Source organism: Ovis aries, chromosome 3 (genome assembly GCF_016772045.2).
Source record: "Ovis aries strain OAR_USU_Benz2616 breed Rambouillet chromosome 3, ARS-UI_Ramb_v3.0, whole genome shotgun sequence".
In the NCBI taxonomy this organism is placed as follows: domain Eukaryota; kingdom Metazoa; phylum Chordata; class Mammalia; order Artiodactyla; family Bovidae; genus Ovis; species Ovis aries.
Window position 1 is genome coordinate 103748523 of NC_056056.1, and position 15395 is coordinate 103763917.

Consider the following 15395-nt stretch of genomic DNA (forward strand, 5'->3'; position numbering starts at 1 on the left):
TGTCACCAGGTCAACATGATCCCAAAGGTCCTAACCAGTGAAATAAGGCAAGAATAAGATATGAAATGCTTAAAGTTGATCGGTAGTGTTGTCATTATTCATAGGCAACATAATCACACGTGTAGAAAAGGCAAAAGAATCTAAAATAAACTATTAGAATAGTCAACTTGGTAAGGTCAATAAATTCAGAGTCACTATACAAAAATTAACTATATTTCACTATACTTGCGTAATGTAATAAAGAATACATACATCTGAGATTTCCCTGGTGGTCCAGGAGTTAAGAACCTCCACTTCCACCAAAGAAGGCTCAGGTTTAATTCCTGATGAGGGAACTAAGATCCCACATGCCACACAGTCCAGCCAAATATATATATATATATATGTATGTATGTGTGTGTGTGTGTGTGTGTGTTTAATAAAAAGAATATACCTGGTCTCTGATCCTGCTTCCTGCCAAAGAGTTTGGAAAACGCTTGGACTTGCTGAGTGACAGCAGTGTCTCTGTGATGTTAATAAGGTGACTCTGGGCGGGACCCTAGAGGGAGGCTGGAGATGGTCACCAGTTAAATACAAGAAGCTACACAAGGCCCTGCCTCCAGGGAAGGCTGATGACTGCACCAGTCATGCTAAGGAAGTTCTGATGATGAAAACTCTAGATCTCAAAACTCAGGGGAGCATCCCGGTTGGTGAAACCACTGATGGACCAGGAGCGTGACACATCCTGGCTAGGGGGAGAAGGCCCGGAACACTCTGTCCCTCAGACAGACCCCATCCTAGGTACAGCCCTTAAAATAAAGCTGCAGTCCTGAGTGGAGCACTCTTCTGAATCCTGTGAGCCATTCTAGCAAATTCTTAAACCTGAGGGGGGGTCATGAGAACCCCTGAACTTATAGCCAGTTGGCCAGACGCACACAGGTGTAGGGAAACCCGCTTGAGGCTGGCATCTGAGGTGAGGGCAGTCTGTGCAGGACTGAGCCCTCTGAGGGCACTGAGGCCACCAACTCCAAGTGGCTAGCACCTGAGCTGAATTGCAGAACACCCTGGTTGGAACAATCTGAAACAAACATTTGGAAAAAGAATTTTTTTAAATCACCAAATATCTAGCAATAAATCTAAGAAAAGCATGAGACTTCTACACAGAAAATGACTATTATCATTGAAAGAAATTAAGAGAGTACAAATTAGGAACTTCCCTGGTATTACAGTGGCTAAGACTCTGAGCTCCCAATGCAAGGCGCCTGGGTTCCATCTCTGGTCAGGGAACTTGATCCCACATGCTACAAATAAGATCTGGTGCAGCCAAATAAATAAAATTTTAAGTATAGATTTGAAAAAACAGAGAGAGAGAGCATGTACTAATACAGGGGTAACCGTGTTTGGAGACTGGAAGATTCTTTACTATAAAGATGTTAAGTTTCCAAGTTATATACTAAAAAAAAAAAAAAAAAAAGATAGTGTTAAGTCTGATTCTTTCGATCCCACAAACTGCAGTCTGCCAGGGTCCTCTGTCCATGGGATTCTCCAGGTGAGAATACTGGAGTGGGTTGCCATTTCCACCTCCAAGAGAATCTTCCCAACCCAGGGATCAAACCCAGGTCTCCCGTATTTTGGGCGGATACTGACTGAGCGACACAGGAAATCAATGCAGTTCCATACAATTCCCAGGCAAGAGGTTAAATCTTGAAGAACAACAAAGAACACAGTGTTTAACATTAACCAAAGTTCACTATAAAACTATAGTTCACTATAAAACTACTGCAATTGTGGCAATGCAGTACTGGAAAAAGTAAAAAATAAACAGGCCAATGGAAGAGGATCCAGAGACAGACCCCCACATATAGCATGTTCAGTGGAGGGAAGAGTCTTTTCAATGAGTTGTACTGGAGTACTTGGACTTCCAGAGGAACAAAAAAAAAAAATTTTTTTTAACCTGTAACACATAAAAAACAAATTCCAGAAGGATTATAGCTCTCTAAGGTAAATAATACAGCTTCCCAAATATAACGCAGGAGTCCTCCTGGTTTTCATACGGGCAAAGAATCTTAACGCATTAGTGTGTGCATGCTCAGTCGTGTCTGACTCTTTGTGTCCCCATGGATTGTAGCCCGCCAGGCTCCTCTGTCCATGGGATTTCTCAGGCAAGAATACTGGAGTGGGTTGCCGTTTCCACCTCCAGGGGATCTTCCCGACCCAGGAATTGAACCTCTGAGTCTCCTGCTTTGGCTGGTGGATTCTTCACTACTGCACAACCTGGGAAGCCCCAACGAATCTTTAACAAGGAATCAAAAGCATTAATCACCAAAATGGATGATAAGCAGCTGAAAATGTGATCAACAATAGTCACTAAGAAACTCTACATTAAAATCACAAAGAAAAGAAAATTACAGTGATATACTACCACCCGCATACCTGACCAGTTAAATAACTTTTCTTTTTTTAATGTAGAACAGATAGTACATTTTTTAGCCTGGGGTTATTGGGATATCCCAATCTTCTGGTCTCATTTTCAGAATCTACAATCTCACTAAGTGACACAGAACAGCAGTTGAGGGCTTGGCCCCGGGGAGGGGAGCAGTCTGGGGCGGCCACTTAGCTGTCATGTGGCTGAGAAAGAAAGATTTTTGTCCTCTCTGAGCCTCGGCTCCCCGTCTACAGCGCTTGGAGGGTTAACCCAGGATTCAACAAAGGCTAACCATTCATGAAGGCACTTCCTTCTTCATGATCCCTGCTCCACCCTCTTCCAGACCCTGGGTCCCCCTCTTGTTCCTGCTTCTCTGTCACAGCCTCTCGCCTCCCTAGCCGGCACACTAAGGAGGACCGGCAACTGGCAGGTCCTGAGATGAGAGAACCCACGCGGGGCGCAGCCACGCTGCTTCCCAGGCCATCCCCCCAGGGCAGCGACCCCCACTCTGTGCTCCTGCAGTGAAGGCGCTGGCGATCGGGATGGTGGCAGGAATTTGCAGGAAAAAAAACTATAAGTAAATGAGGAGCATTTCCTCAGTTTTAAGTTACCGTTCCGGACTTTTCTTTTCCTTAAGCTCTGGCTTCTGTTACCCTTAACATACCCGCTAGGGTCCAGATAAGATGCCACCTTAAATTAAAAAGAATTAAAAAGAGCCTGTAATTATATAGCAGAGTCTTTTTGACCTCAATGTCTTCATAATTCCAAGAAAGGCACCACGCCCAGACGGTGGGGCAGCTGCCAGCCAAGCTGTTACGTGAGAACCACCATGGCCCAAATGGGGGCATCTTTCGGACGGTAATAACAGTAATGTTTAAGATAGCTGACCCTGCATGACGACACGGTGTCGGGCCCTGAGCTAAGCCCCATGCGTGCCTCACCTCATTCCGTCCTCCCCACAGCCTCTGGCTAGATGCTGTCATTAATGTGGGTGACCGAGTCACCAGCCACCACATAGCCCAAAAGCCAGTCACTGTTTTGAGCCTTTAACAAAATAAACTCCACTACATAAGCTTTTGCCCCTCTCTAAACTCACTCTTGGGAAAGTCTGATGAGAGACTGCTGTACATTAAAGCAGGACTCCAAGGGACTTTGCATATGTGCACAGGCCTGCGTGTGTGTGTATGTGTGTGTGTGTGTGTGTGTGTGAGAGAGAGAGAGAGGGAGGGAGGGGATCACCTGCCTGCAGGGGAGAAATGCGTATGCCTGTCTGCCCGTGTAAAAGCATGTCCCTGTGTGTAAGTGAGCCTGCCTGTGTGGGGTGTGTGTGGCTGGATAGGGGGATGTGCGCGTGTATATGGATGTGTGTGGGGTGTGCAGTGGGTGGGCAGGAGTTCTGTGTGTGAGTGTGTGGGTGTGGGCATGGGGCTGTGTGTGTGAGTGTGACGGTGTAGCTTTGGGGTTGTGTGTGTGAGTGTGCAGGTGTGGGTATGGGGTTGTGTGAGTGTGGGTATGGGGTTGCGTGTGTGAGTGTGTGGATGTGGGTATGGGGTTGTGTGTGTGGGTATGGGGTTGTGTGAGTGTGCAGGTGTGGGTATGGGGCTGTGTGTGTGTGCGGGTGTGGCTGTAGGGTTGCGTGTGTAAGTGTGTGGAGTGGGTGGGTGGGAGTTGTGTGTATGTGTGCGTGGGGTTGTGTGTGTGAGTTTGTCAGTGTGGGTATGGGGCTGTGTGTGTGTGTGTGTGTGTGGCTGTGGGGGGTTGTTGAGTGTATGGGTATGGACATGTGGGGGACTGTTAAGTGTGTGGGGGTGTGGATGTGTCTGGGTGTGGAGTGGGTGGGCAGGAGTTGTGCGAGTGTGGGTATGGGGTTGTGTGTGGGGGGGTGGGTATGGGGTTGTGTGTGTGTGTGTGCGTGTGTGTGTGTGTGGGTATGGGGTTGTGTGTGTATGTGGCTCTGGGGTTCTGTGAGTGTGCGGGTGTGGATATGGGGTTGTGTGTGTGTGTGGGTATGGGGTTGTGTGTACGAGTGTGCGGGTGTGGGTATGGGGTTGTGTGTGTGTGTGGCTGTGGGGTTTTGTGAGTGTGCAAGTGTGTGGGGTTGTGTGTGTCTGTGTGGGTATGGGGTTGTGTGTGTGAGTGTGCGGGTGTGGGTATGGGGTTGTGTGTGTGTGTGGGTATGGGGTTGTGTGTGTGAGTGTGCGGGTGTGGGTATGGGGTTGTGTGTGTGAGTGTGCGGGTGTGGGTATGGGGTTGTGTGGGTATGGGGTTGTGTGTGCGTGTGTGTAGCTGAGGGTATGGGGTTGTGTGTGAGTGTGCGGGTGTGGGTATGGGGTTGTGTGTGTGTGTAGCTGTGGGTATGGGGTTGTGTGTGTGTGTGTGTGTGTGGGTATGGGGTTGTGTGTGTGTGGGTGTGGGTATGGGGTTGTGTGTGTGTGTGTGTAGCTGTGGGTATGGGGTTGTGTGTGTGTGTAGCTGTGGGTATGGGGTTGTGTGTGTGTGTGTGTGTGGGTATGGGGTTGTGTGTGTGTGGGTGTGGGTATGGGGTTGTGTGTGTGTGTGTGTAGCTGTGGGTATGGGGTTGTGTGTGTGAGTGTGCGGGTGTGGGTATGGGATTGTGTGTGAGTGTGTAGGTGTGGGTATGGGGGTGTGTGTGTGTGTAGGTGTGGGTATGGGGTGGTGTGTGTGAGTGTGCGGGTGTGGGTGGGGGCTGTGTGTGTGCAGGTATGGCTGTAGGGTTGTGTGTGTGTGTGGAGTGGGTGGGTGGGAGTTGTGTGTATGTTCGGGTGTGGGTATGGGGTTGTATGTGAGTGTGTGGCTGTGGCTGTGGGGTTATGTGAGTGTGTGGCTGTGGGAGGTTGTTGAGTGTGTGGGTACGGGCGTGTGGGGGACTGTGCAAGTGTGTGGGGGTGTGGATGTGTCTGGGTGTGCAGTGGGTGGGCGGGAGTTGTGTGTGTGAGTGCGTGGCTGTGGCTGTGGGAGGTTGTTGAGTGTGTGGGTATGGGCGTGTGGGGGGACTGCAAGTGTGTGGGGGTGTGGATGTGTCTGGGTGTGCAGTGGGTGGGCGGGAGTTGTGTGTGTGAGCGCGTGGCTGTGGCTGTGGGGGTTGTTGAGTGTGTGGGTATGGGCGTGTGGGGCACTGCAAGTGTTGGGGGTGTGGGTGTGTCTGGGTGTGTGAGTGAGCCTGCCCGGGGCAGTGGCAATGTGGAGGAGGGGGAGGCCTTCCAACGCAGGCTTCTGGCTGCCTGCTGGCCAGAGGCCAGGGTTCTGGAGAGCCCGGGGAAACCAGTCTTTCGAGCACCCTGCCCAGTGCACCCTGCCCAGCTCACAGTAAATGAGCCCTCCAGCAGGGGAGCGCCTCTGGCTGTAAGCTCTGGGGACCGCTCCAGCAAGGGCAGCTCTAACCCCCAACACAACAGGCTGGAGGCTGCACACCCCAGCCCTCTTGGGCTCCCCTGTCAGCCACAGGGCACAGCCCAGCCCTCAGCCTTTGGGAATCCTCCTAGACGCTCCTCCTAAGAAACCCAGGGATAGAAAGGGATTTCATTTCTTATCAAAGGAGAAATCTGAAGAAGGGATCTAAACTCTGGTCCAAAGAGCAGAGCAGCAAACTGTGTACACAAACAGTGATTTCAATGTGAAAGAGAGTCAAGTTAGTCACTCAGTCGTGTCCGTCTCCGCAACCCCATGGACTGTGGCCCGCCAGGCCCCTCTGTCTGTGGAATTCTCCAGACAAGAATAATGGAGAGGGTTGCCATTCCCTTCTCCAGGGGATCTCCCCTCCCCAGGGATCGAACCCAGGTCTCTTGCATTGCAGACAGATTCTTTACCACTGTGCCACGTGGGAAGCTCAATGGAGAGAGCATGACAGTAAAAATGAAAATGGTTTTGACCCTGTTGTTTTGTCATAAGACTTTTTAAACTTAGAAGAAAAAAACATTTAAGGGACTTCCCTGGTGGTCCAGTGGCTATGACTTCACCTTCCAATGCAGGGGGTACAGGTTCAATCCCTCGCGGGGGAGCTAAGATTCCGCGTGCATCGAGGCCAAAAAACCAAAATATAAAACAGAAGCAATATTGCTACAAATAAAGACTTTAAAATGGCCTACATCCCCAAAAAAGTCAACAATCATTAAAAAAAAAATTTTTAGTTTCTTAAAAATTTATCACAATAGATCAAAATATCAAAAGTGGTTTTTTCTATCTACAAGATCACAGGCTTACAGATATTTTGGTTTGATTTCTGTGTGTTTTCAAAGGTTCTGATAATAATTGTCTCTTCAATTAACATCAGTGAAAAGAAATGGAACATCACATAATCAATGGAACCGGAATAGACTACGGAGTCTAGAATCCAGTCCATGAAATGAACCAGGAGTCTGTGCTGTAGCCACGAAGCTTTGTACAACCGGATGTCCGTCCTGGGTGCTCAGGTGTGATGAGGGGACAAGACAAGCTGTCCCTTCCCACAGGGAGCGGCTGTAGTAACCAGGGGCTCTGCCAGAATCAGTCACCAAGTCAGTGACAGAAGGGCCCGGTCCATCCTTCCATTCCGGGCACACTCCCCTGTTAGAAAGTGTCTGATAAACAGGCTTGCAGTGCCTTCCATCGAGGAGACAAGGAAAACGTCACAAGGCACCATTCCTTTCCCTCAAGGACGTCCCAACTGTTCAGTTCCTGGCTCATCAGCAAGACAGCACTACCTGGGGGATGGGCACTCAATGCAGGAACCTCCCGGCCCCTCTGGGAAGGCCTGAGAGGCAGTCACAACACACAGCAGCAGCTTTCTCCAAGGATGGCACCCAGAGCTGAGAAGCTCATTTCCCACCCCGTGACCTCATCCAAGTGTTTGTAGCACATGAAAAGAACCCTGTCTACTCTGCTTTGAAAAGCCAACTACAACGTCAGACTTCTACTGACAAGCCTCACTTCCTGGGAGTCTCCTGCCTCTTCCCCGCTTCTGTGGACACAGGTCTGCGGCTTGGGGTTTGATGTCTGGGCACTGTCCGATACCCCCTGTCCTGACCAGAGTGGTCAAGGAAAACTCGAGCTGGTCTTTTGAATTAGGAACACAAGACTTTTGACAAGCTCAGCTCTAAGCAGCTCTTACTAGGGCCTGGCTGTAAGGCAGCACCTTCCAGGACAACACAAGAGCTGTAGGAAGAGGTCTGTAAACAGAAGATGGCTCAAAATACTCTCAGCCCCAGCACCTCTGTGGTAGCTGTCCATGGGCTGCACAATGCCAGCGAGGGGAAGAGGTGCCCACAAGCCCCACAGTGAAGAGAAGCAAGCGGCAGCCTGGGCAGCATCTTTTCAGCTGCCCGCTGGCATCTCCCTCTCTCGCTCAGATACACCGGCCCCCAGAGAGGCTTCTGGAAATCAGGTCACCAGCTTGGATCAAGACTGTTTCTAGGTGGCATCGTCCAGGTGTGGGACTGCCTCTGATCTCCACTCTGGAGGCTGCCCTCTCCCAGCTCCTCCTGACGACTATCCCATCCCACACCTGGGCTCGCTTCAGCCAGGCCCCTCCATGCCTCACACACGCTGCTCGCTCTCAGCTGACTCCCAAACCTTCCAGCCCTACTCGGGCCTCACTCCCAAGCCCACGTGGGACCTGACCTGCACACCTACCCAGGTGGATTTTGCCCTCGTGCTGCTCAGGGTGGTCTAGGACCAGCAAGCACATGCTAGGACCGAGAGCCGCACCCCAGCCCCACTGAGTTCTGTTTGTGCCCCATCTGTACATGAACAGGAAGCCCAGGCGGGTATGGACGCTCACTGACCCACTGCCGCCCCTCCCCTCACCCTCGCCACACTGGCTCTGCTCCCTCCTCCACCCACTTCCCTTAAATGACAACATCTTCAACCTGAATCCCAGGCAAAAACCTCACATGTTCACAAATACTTCTCAGTCAGACTTCGACATCTCTGAAATAATCACTGGGTCCCGTCCTTCTAACTTCAGAAGTTTCTGGAAGCCTAGGCCTTCCTGGGAGCCCCACAGCAGCTACCTAAGTTTTGTTTACACGTCTGTCTCCCTAGTAGACCGAGACTTCTGTGAACAGGGCTGTGTTAGTCCTCTGACTCCCAACAGCCAGCACACCGTCTGACACACAGGATTCCAAAAATTAGATGTTTGTTGAGCAAATGGAAGAACAAGCAGGCGGAGGGAAACAAGATACTTTTAAGGTGTGCCAGATGGTAGGAACCAAAAGCAAAAATTATGCAGTGTTCTTTCCGGCTTTTATGAAATTGTTTCAGGAATAAAATTAAGCTGCTGGGGAAGAATGTGATGTGGCATAGGAAATACAGGAGGAGTTTTTAAAGAAATCATTTCTAGCTTTTTCCCTCCAATATATAACCCACTATCTGTAAGGAGCAGTAATAGGTCTAAGGTTACCTCAGGGGTCAGTGACCAACCCAGAGTTTAAACTCTTTACTGGGGGCCAGGTGGTTATAAAGTGGGTGGGGGAAGATAAGATGACTAAAGAAGAGCTCAGTGTCTGGGAGGGGGAGGGATGAACCGGAGGGAGGGGCAGAGGAGAGGCTGGAGGGTGGGTTTGAATCAGGGGCGGGGCTTCCAAACCCTCTAGTGGAGAGTTCATTCATTCCTGTGCTTCCAGGGTCTTCGGAAGCATCTGTGGTGAAGGAAAGACATGGCCAGCCAAGAGTTGCCCAGGGAGGCTTTGTTTTCAGATTTCCAGCTGTGGCCAAACTCAGCCACAACACCTGGTACTGCCAACAGTCTAGGGGAGGTTCAAGCAGAAGCAGGACCAAAGTTCCAACAGCAGGAGCCTCCCAGTGGCCTGACAGCCCCCACCAGCTGGCAGGCCTTGCTCCCAGGGCCCACAGCAGCGGGGATCAGGTCTCACACACTGTACAGGGCTCAGAAAACACCTGGCAACAGCTGCCTTCTGTTGGAGGCAGAAGCAACTAGGAAGCAGTCAGGTGGGCATGCTCAGTCACTCAGCCGAGTTCAGCTCTTCGTGACTCCATGGACTACAGGCTCCTCTGTCCATGGGATTTTCCCAGTAAGAACAAGAACACTGGAGCGGGGATACTGCCTTTTCCTCCTTCAGAGGATCTTCCCTACCCAGGAATCGAACCTGTGTCTCCTATGTCTCTTGAACTGGCAGGTGTATTCTTTACTGCTGAGCCACCTGGGAAGCCCAGGAAGCTGTTACCTCCTTGCTTTAGTCTCAAGGCAAAGCTCAGAGCCGCAGGCTTGCAATGACTCTCTTGCAATGACTCGCCTGTCTCTAAGCGTGCAGAGCATATTCATGATTCTTGCTGGTGAGTGAAGTCACGTCAGCTCCTGATGCTCAAAGACCTCTTATTCACTGAGAAACTGAGGCACAGGGGAGGGGAACCAGGACCCCAAACTCTGCTTCTCAGGCCGTGACCTGAACCTCTAACACATGTGTCTCTGCAGGAGCTCCTCCTGGCTTTCCTGGTGGAGCTGGACACGGTCAAGTCCCTGGATAACAGCACCGCACACCCATCTGTCTTTATCCCTTATCAGCTCCTCAAAATTCTAGCACTTCTGGAATGGGGGTAATTCTCAAATCTGACAGGTCTTTTGTTCCTTCAGTGACTTTTTTTTTTTCCCCTTTCAGTGACTTTTTAATCAAAGTCTTACTATGTACCAAGAACCATTTTAGAGCTTCCGTGGTGGCTCAGCGATGAAGAATCTGCCTGTAATGCAGGGGACCCAATCCCTGAGTTGGGAAGATCCCCTGGAGGAGGGAATGGCAACCCACTCCAATATTCCTGCCTGGGAAATCCCATGGACAGAGGAGCCTGGTGGGCTACAGTCCGTGGAGTTGCGAGAGTCTGACGCAACTGAGGGAAACAAATCACGAGAACTATTTTATGGGCAGGGATATATGGGTGAATAAAACTTAAACCCTGCCCTTTGGTACAGTGGGAAGAGTCAGACAATAAAAATGTAAACTCGTAAATCACACAGTTGTTAGAAAGTGATAGGAGAAAAAGAAAAATGAGCACAGGGTGGGTCAGGTTAGATCAGGAAGGTCAGGGAGGGACCAGGGGTTGCAGTTTTAAATAAGGGTGACAGGAAGGCCTCACTGAGAAGATGAAGCAGACACAGGGAGGGGAGAGTGAGCCACAGAGTCTGGGGGAGAACATTCCGCCTGCAGGAGCAGCCAGGGCAAAGGCTCCAGGCTGGGAGTGTCCTCAGGGCCAGCAAGGCCGGCCTGGCTAGTGGCAGAGCCACTCACTAGTTGCTCACTCATTGTTTAACAAACGTTTACTGTTCGTTTCTTCGCCAGGCAAATGAGTGGAGAATGGAGAAAGTGCTAGCACGGCACAATGCCCACCCTCAAGGAACTCACAATGCTGGTGGGTATGACCTTAAAAGAGGGTCACAGCTACAGCGGAAAGACTCTGGAGGGATTCAGGGCCCTCATCCAACCTGGAGGTGACGAAGGGTCCCCCAGAACACGGAAAAGCCCCTTGGCTCGACCAGGCAGGGACCCCGGCTCAAATATCTGTGCTGCTGACAGTGCTGGCTGTATTAACCTGGCTCATTGGTTTTTCTTAACAACAACAACAAAAGAAGCCTGGAACCTCCCTGGCAGTTCAGGGGCTAAGACTTCACGTTCCCAATGCAGGGACCTGGGTTTGATCCCTGGGCAGGGAACTAGATCCCACATACTGCTATTCAAGATTTCACAGGCCAAAACTAGAAAGATCCCATGTGCCACAACTGAGACCCAGAACAACCAAATAAATAAACATTTTAAAAAATGAAATAAGAAAGAAGCCTTCTAAATACCAGATTTGTAAAGAAAAGGCAGTAAGTTGCAGGTGTGCACTGAGCATTGCCATGTCCAAGAGGGCCCTACACTGAAAACGCAGATGCCCAAGGAGACGATGTGGGAGAGATCACACTCTGGGGAGCCCAGCACAGCCACGAGTTAAAACTAGGAACCAAGAAGTGATGGTGTAATGCCCAGGGCCTCACAACACAGGGAGCAAACTGTGCCTGCGCGCCCACAGACCTACCAGCAGCCCCCCCAGGCATCAGCCTCAGGCTACAGGCTTGATAAGGAGGAGGGTCCAGGGGACTAAAGTGTGTGTCTGCAGAGCCCCACTCAACACAGCTCTGCCCTCAGAGATGCTAGCTCTGTTTTCCCAGCTTCAGGAAGTGGTGGTATTTAAAAGAAAAAAAAGATGAGCCCAAAGATGTCCCTGCCGGGAGTCAGGAAGCTCCCACCCTGCTGGTCAGGGGCTGGGAAGCCTGACCATGCCAGTCCATACGGGCTGGATCCAGATCCGGGCTGGAGGATGCAAACGTGCTTGTCGGGTGTGTCACCAGCAAGTCCCAGAGACCACAGAGGTGGTGAAGGAGGAAGCCGCCCTGGTGAGTCCCAACCCTGCTCCTGACCCAGCAACAAGGGAAAAGTCCTCCAGGCCTAGAGGCTACAGGGCGGGGGTGGAGCTCAAGCCCCCCGGCTCTTCTGTCTGGACTTGATCCCTGGGGGAAACATTCCTGGGTCTGCCCACACTGAAGCTCCCCCGGGGCTGTGCCATTACCACCAGCCCCTCTGCAGACCACTTTACAGGCTGTCTCCCACTCAAGCTTATGTAACTGGAGTTCTCTCCTCAGCTCCGATGCTGAGATTCAGTCTGTCAAACTGAAAAAGGGAAGGTACCCAGTCCCCACCCTGGCTCTAACCCCAGCATCCTGCCAGGCCAGCTCCTCCCTATCCTACTCTGTCACCCACTGATCCAGCCAGTTGAGGCTCTCCAGAACCGAGCAACAACGGGCTGCGGTCTTGGGGAGTGAAACAGAGCTCTGGGGTTTAGGTGACCTCCCTCATTCCTTTATAAAGAGCTCCCCTTTTGGTCTCCTCTCCGCCTTTGGCCGAGGAGGGTTTTGCTCCATAATTGGCTTGTTTACTGTCACTCGGAGTGGCAGAGGCAGGAGGAAAGTTTTGCTAGAAGTAAGGAAAGGGGTGTGTGCTCTGAGCGCTGAGGCTGCCGAGTAAACCCTCCAAGTGTCTAACAACCAAGAGCACGTGTGAGAAAAAAAACCACCAGGCCGACTGAAGATACCCAGCAGACCACAGGAGGGAAGCTTATGTGGGGCGCCTGGGAAAGATAGAATAACCAAAGCTTAATCTGCTCGCTTCTGCTGAACAGTCAAAAGCATTACTTGGCATTGCTCTCGGCAGGGAGCCAGTGAGTGCCCTCCCAACTTGGCTTCCGTGGGCCAGGCGCTCCAGTGACACCATTCTCGCTTGGCTCCAAAAACTTCCAGAGCTCCGAGAGCCCAGCAGACTGACTGCCCTGACTTTCAGGTTCTTCCCAAGGCAATGGGTGACTCGGTCTCTCCCCTACTGACCACTGATCAGCAGAGCCTGTACCCACAGGAAGGGAACCACTTGCTGAACCAGAAGCACATCGTCTGCTCCCCAACTCAGCTTCTCTGCTCAAGGGGTTCCCTCTGCCTCAAGGACCAAGTCTCCCCAGCTTTCAAGGATTTCCCCAAATGTTCCCTCCGCTGTGAAGGTTTTCCGGGTTCCCCAGCCCCTTCCCCACCCGACCCCAATAGGACCTGCTGGCTCCAGTACCACGCCCTAATCTCCCTGCCCAGGTGCTGGCCTCCTTGTAGACATTAGCCTCACTCCATCCTGCTCCCACACAGGCAAGTATGTCTTGCCCTGCTTGGATCCACCTGGGGCACAAAGCACACTTCCTGGCAGATGCTTAAGAGCTATTTCTGCTGGCCTGAGTGCCCATCTCTGCCGAGGCATGGGGAGTGCTGGGCACTTGGACAGAGTCACACGAACGGAACGCTAAGATCAGCAGACACAAGACAGGTCAGGATACTCGAGGTACCGCATAGAGGGATGCGGGAGCCGCATCCTGGGGCCTCACCCTTCTTGAACTCCTCCAGCATGGCATCCAGCTTGGTGTCGTGGAAGACGAAGTGCACTGGGTGGTTGTAGAAACGGGTGATGGTCTTGAGCGGGGTGCAGTCATCGGGATCCACGAAGGCCAAGTCCTTGACGTAGAGGATATCGACGATGTTGGACTGCTCGTCTTCAAACACAGGGATGCGGGTGTAGCCGCTTTCCATGATCTCTGACATGGTGTTGAAGTCCAGGATGGCATCGCTGCGGATCATGAAGCAGTCCTGCAGCTGGGTCATGATATCCTCCACGGTCTTGGTCCGCAGTTCCAAGGCCCCCTGGATCATGTTCAGCTCCTCTTTCACGAGGTCGTTGTAGGGCTCGGTCACCTTCAACATCTCCATCAGCTTCTCCCGATTGTAAACGGTGCGGATCTCCTGACCCAGGACGAAGTCCAGGAGCTTGCTGATGGGGTAACTGAGCGGGAAGGTGATCAGCATAAAGAATTTGGTGAGGATGATCGTGTTGGCACCCACGGCCAGCCCGTGTCGGGAGCACAGGGCCTGAGGCACGATCTCCCCGAAGATGACAATGCCAATGGTGGAGGAGGCCACAGCCACGATGCCGGACCCGATGAGGTTGTCTAGAAGGATGGTGAGGGAGGTGTTGACCAGCACGTTCCCCAGCAGCAGGGAGCAGAGCAAGTAGTTGCCCTTGCGACGGATGGGCTCGATCTTGCGGGCATAGCGCCGCTCCTTCTGAGTGCCACAGTTCTGCACAATGCGCAGCTCCATGGGGTCCAGGGCCATCAGCCCCAGATTGAGGCCGGAAAATATGCCCGACAGCCCCAGCAGCACCATAATGATGAGGATGTGCAGCCAGAGGGGCAGGAGCCTCCCAGGCTCCTCCACCATGAGGAGCAGCGAATCCTTGTCCGTCCACCTCTGCCAGGGCCCGTCCACGCCCGCCCGGGTGCACAGCGCATACAGTTTCATGTTCTCACTCCTCCGGAGGAACTTAGTGAGCACCACCAGCATCCCCGACGTGTCCCCGCGGCTCACGTTGACCAGCTTCTGGACGACCAGGTCCTTGGTGAGCTCGAGGCAGTCAGTGGAGTTGTGGAAGGTCTCAGCGTTGTCCACCTCAGTGAAGGAGATCAGGTTGCTAGAGAAGGAGTCCAGCCCCTGGCCGTACAGCCTCAGGTTCACCGTGCTGCCCTCGGACACGTAGATGATGCCATCCGTGTTTATCCCACACGATTTGTTGCAGTTCGTCAGCCTCATGCCCAGGATCGCGCTCCGCTGGGGGTCGCCCTGGCCACGGACCCCCGGCGCCCACAGCGGCACCAGCAGCACCAGCGCCGCCAGGAGGAGGCGCCCTCGGGCCGGCCCACTGCCGGGGCGCCCGCCCCCGCCCACCGGCGCCATGTTGCTCCGGCTCGGCAGCCGCCGCCGCTCCCCGCGCCCGCCGCGCAGCCCCGCTCGCGCCGCCGCTCCTGCCGCTCCGCCGCCGCTGAGCCAACTGTCCCGGCCGCGGGCCTGACGTCAGGTCAGCGCCCCATCTGCCCCGCCCCGCGACCCACGCCTCTCATTTGCATGGGAGGCTCCGCCCCTGGCGCGCGGCTCGCGCCCTCCCTTAAGGAAGTCCGGCATTTAAGGTGGCGTGGCGTGAGAGCGTGGGAGCAGCGGGAGGCTCTCCGCCCCGCCCTCCTCATCGCAAGCTTTTCCGCCCTCTTGGCGGGTCCTGCTCTCCTCCGCGCCGCTTTGCTCTGCCTATCGCACTGTCCGCTTCCGCAGCCTAGCCTGGCCTCGCTTGCTGGGCTCGTTCCTCTTCCCCAAAAAGCTGCAACGGAGGCGGTGACTCTTCTCTGTAAGAACCTCCGAAGCAGCACCACGTGGTGCTCGGGGCCAGAAAACTGCTTTTCCTGCTTTAAGAAAAGAAAAGGAGAACCCGAGAGCAGAGGCCTGAGGGAGGTCTTCACGTCCACAGACATTGTTCTGACCTCTGCACTCCTGGGGCTTTTGCCCACCTTGCCCAGAGGCCAGAAGTTGATCCCCCAGGACCAGGCCAGAGATCTCTGGGGCCAGTGGAGGGGAAGTCTGGGGGACCAGATG

General features: G+C 52.9%; 1 protein-coding gene across 1 annotated transcript in view; it reads right to left on the reverse strand.

Moving 5' to 3' along the window:
- The window catches only part of CNNM4 (cyclin and CBS domain divalent metal cation transport mediator 4), a 38870-nt gene extending 24066 nt beyond the window's left edge, over positions 1–14804 (reverse strand). Inside the window, exon 1 of the mRNA XM_004006156.5 lies at positions 13307–14804. Within this exon, the coding sequence (XP_004006205.3) occupies positions 13307–14708 (1402 nt within the window). The 5' untranslated portion in view covers positions 14709–14804. The remainder of the gene's footprint in view (positions 1–13306) is intronic.
- Positions 14805–15395: the final 591 nt, after the last annotated feature.